Source organism: Merops nubicus, unplaced genomic scaffold (assembly GCF_000691845.1).
Source record: "Merops nubicus isolate BGI_N331 unplaced genomic scaffold, ASM69184v1 scaffold23874, whole genome shotgun sequence".
Taxonomy (NCBI): Eukaryota; Metazoa; Chordata; class Aves; order Coraciiformes; family Meropidae; genus Merops; species Merops nubicus.
Window position 1 is genome coordinate 19,414 of NW_008606602.1, and position 3,076 is coordinate 22,489.

At 52.6% G+C, this 3,076-nt stretch overlaps 1 protein-coding gene across 1 annotated transcript in view; it reads right to left on the minus strand.

Annotated features, from left to right (window-relative positions):
• KDF1 (keratinocyte differentiation factor 1) overlaps positions 1-554 on the minus strand; it is a 3,069-nt gene extending 2,515 nt beyond the window's left edge. Inside the window, exon 1 of the mRNA XM_008939710.1 lies at positions 1-554. This exon is cut by the window's left edge and continues 569 nt beyond it. Within this exon, the coding sequence (XP_008937958.1) occupies positions 1-554 (554 nt within the window).
• Between the last annotated feature and the right edge of the window lie 2,522 nt (positions 555-3,076).

A 3,076-nucleotide genomic window follows, 5' to 3' on the forward strand; every position in this document is an offset into this window, starting at 1 on the left:
TTCAGTTTTACATCTGGGTAACTGAAACTGCTCCCCATGCTGGACTTTTTGATCTGGTTGCCGTTCTTCTCGGGGGGGGAGTTGCTGGTGGGGCTGTTGGGCAGCCTCCCATTATAATCTCCATTCTTTCCATCATCCGTGGAGGTCTCGGCGGGCCCCGGGTAGGGGATACAGACGCTGCAGTCCTGAAAGCAGCCCCCACAGGTCACTATGCAACAAAAAACAGCCTTGTACGTGTTCCAGGCCTGAGCCAGAGAGGAACAGCACACGCTCTGGTTTGGAGGAGCCTCTGCTGTGCCAGAAATGAAGGTGATGGTTTCTGCCTCCCTGCCGTTGGAGTCTTTGAGGTCGGCCCTGCGGCCTCTCCTGTCCCGCGCCTGCTGGGCCCTGCTGCGGCTCGCTTTGATCTCAGGTGTGGAGCCCCCAAACACCTCCAGGCTGACGTCGGCCTCCTTGGACCCTCTGGTCCTCAGGGGCACGGCCTCCTGGCAGGACTGGCTCAGCTGGCGGTGGCTGTTCAGCTCGTGGGGCAGTCGTGTCTTGCGGCCCAGCATGGCTCACCGCTCGGGCACCTGGGCAACAAGAAGGTCTCAAAGTCAAGGCTTGGTCACCAGTCTCACTTTAGGGAGCTGTGCAGCAAGAGAAGGACCCAACCTTCCACCTCAGCGATCCTCCAATTGAACATTTCCATTATTTACAGAGCTATCTGGCATTAGGATGGGTGCTGTTCTCACTTGGCACCCAGGGAGGGGATCCAGCCCACGTGTCAGGGTTCTAGCGTTGCCGCTTCCTTTCAGAAGAGCCTTGAATCAGAAGAGGTGTGTTGAAAAGGGCTATTTTAAGACATCAATATCCCTGTAACCCTCAGAAGAGGTTTCCTCGAGGCAGCTGGAAGAGGAGCCAGGCTCCAGAGCCACTGCTCCAGAGTAATAAATGAGCAGCAGGGCTGGAGGTGGAGCCGGCTGACAGGGGAAGTATCTTTTTTTAATCACCTTCCCCTTTGTCTCACCCTTCTTTAGATTAAGCTGGGCCCTGACAGCACTTATCCCCTTCCAAACACACTGTGCCCAGGAGGAGATGCCAGGAGATGGATCACTGTGCAAGCTGCCAAGGCAGCCTGCAGATTCTTCCATGCTATTCAAACCCAGAGGCTTTAGCAGCGACAGCATTTCCTAACGCTGATGAGGTCTGAGGGTCATGCTAAGGCCTCCTTCCCTTGAGGACTTTCCCTGGAAAAACATCTTCCTGGGGATGAAAGGAAACACCTTGGCAACAAGTCAGCCTCAGATCACACCTCACAGGAGCAAAACCTTTCACAAAGCCCTCCTGCAGCCTGCTGTGCTCTGGGAGAATCTGTTTCTCATCACCCCAGGTCTGCGCCTAGGAGGGAATTGTTTCTCCAGGGGACTGTGGCACCCTCAGCCCCACAGAGCTGAAGTTTGGCACATGAAATCTCCCTCTTGGGAAGAAAACAGCGCCTGGTGAGATGAGGAAGGTCCAGTCAAGGCTGTCACCCTCCACTTCCACTGCTGCTGCCTTTATCCCAGGCTATGGTAGGTCCCTAAATTGCCCACGGTTTCTAAGCTCCTTGGCTAATGCTGCTTTCACCCCCAAGAGATCCTTTTAAAGACTAATTAGGCTAATTAATAAGGAGTAAGAGCCCAGCCATAGCTTAAGCATTGCCCCTGCTGCTCTACTATAAACATTCTATAGGGCACTTCAAGCATGAATAACTCAATCAGCCCCTTGTTGGAGTGTTGCCTTTTTTCCCCTTTTTTTTTGATAAACAAATAACCTTGTCCCCACAAAGAACCAGACACAGATCACAAACCAGGCAGCACATCATGGCTTTCCAGGAATATCCTGGCTCCTTGAGCTTATCAAAACCCTTAAGTGGCCCATGTCCTTTGCACATTAAATATAAAATCCCTGGATGCTCCAATCTCAGGGTTAAACAGGCAGAACTCCCCAGGCTTGGCAGCAGTGGAGACTTCTGTTTGTTTTCACTTCAGAACAACAAGGTTTGGGTTTTTTTTTCTCCTCAGCTTCACCACTTTTATAATGCAGTTCAAAACTGACAAACCAACCAAACCTTTGAGCTGATCCAGGCACAGAACTGCTTACTGGGGTGTTGCTCTTAACGCTGAGGTCTGCTCCATCTGACAGATGCCTCACACAGGAACGACCATTTACATAACAACAGATAATGCTCTGAGATTTCAGAGCCTTTCTGGCAGGGGGAAGAGCATTATCACCTCAGTGCTGCAGGAAAAGACCTGCAGGCTCTGAGATGAAACCATTTGCACCACCCCCTCAGCTGCATCAGGTGTCACCCCCAGCCCCAAACTCTGAGCTGGGCCCTTCCAGTCACAGCTCGTGTTCCTGCCACCCCCAGCTCACCTCTGAAGGGCTCCCCAGGAGCACAGACAACACCCAGCTCCTCCCTCCAGCAGCTCCTCTGGCACCAACAACATCCTGGGCCAAAACCCACCCCCAGCTGCTTGCTAAACACCCCCAAACCCAAAAGCTCAGGCTCCAATCCACAGCTGAGCTGATACTCACGGGACCCTTGGGAGCTTCCTCAGGCACCCTGTGTGTGAAGGGAGAAGATCCTTCTACAGAACTTCAGCATCTGCTTCAGAGGAGGGAGGAGGGGCTCACAGTTTGTGTCTCTAGGAGTTAGCCCGGGTCTAAGATCTTCATTGTTCAGAGGAGGAGATTTCCCTTTGAAAGTTTGGAGGAAGCTGAATTAAGTTGTGAAGCTGCCTAAAAGTACCACATTGCCACTGGTTTTGGAGGCTTGGGAAGCCCAAGAATCAGGCTAAAGAGGGGCCCAGAGGACCTAAATTTAGGGTACAAGCTTTTTACACATAGTTACAACATCTCCTAAACATAGGGAAGCATCCATAGCTGTTGGGTGCTCTAAGCAGCCTTGCCAGGAGCTGAGAGCCATCCCCTAAAGCTCCTGGGCTCCTGACTGCTCTGCTGGCACCCACTGAGACCCTGGCCCAGAGTAACATGAACCCAGCCCCTTCTCTCTGCTGCTCCCTCCTCTTCCTCACCTACTCGGGATATC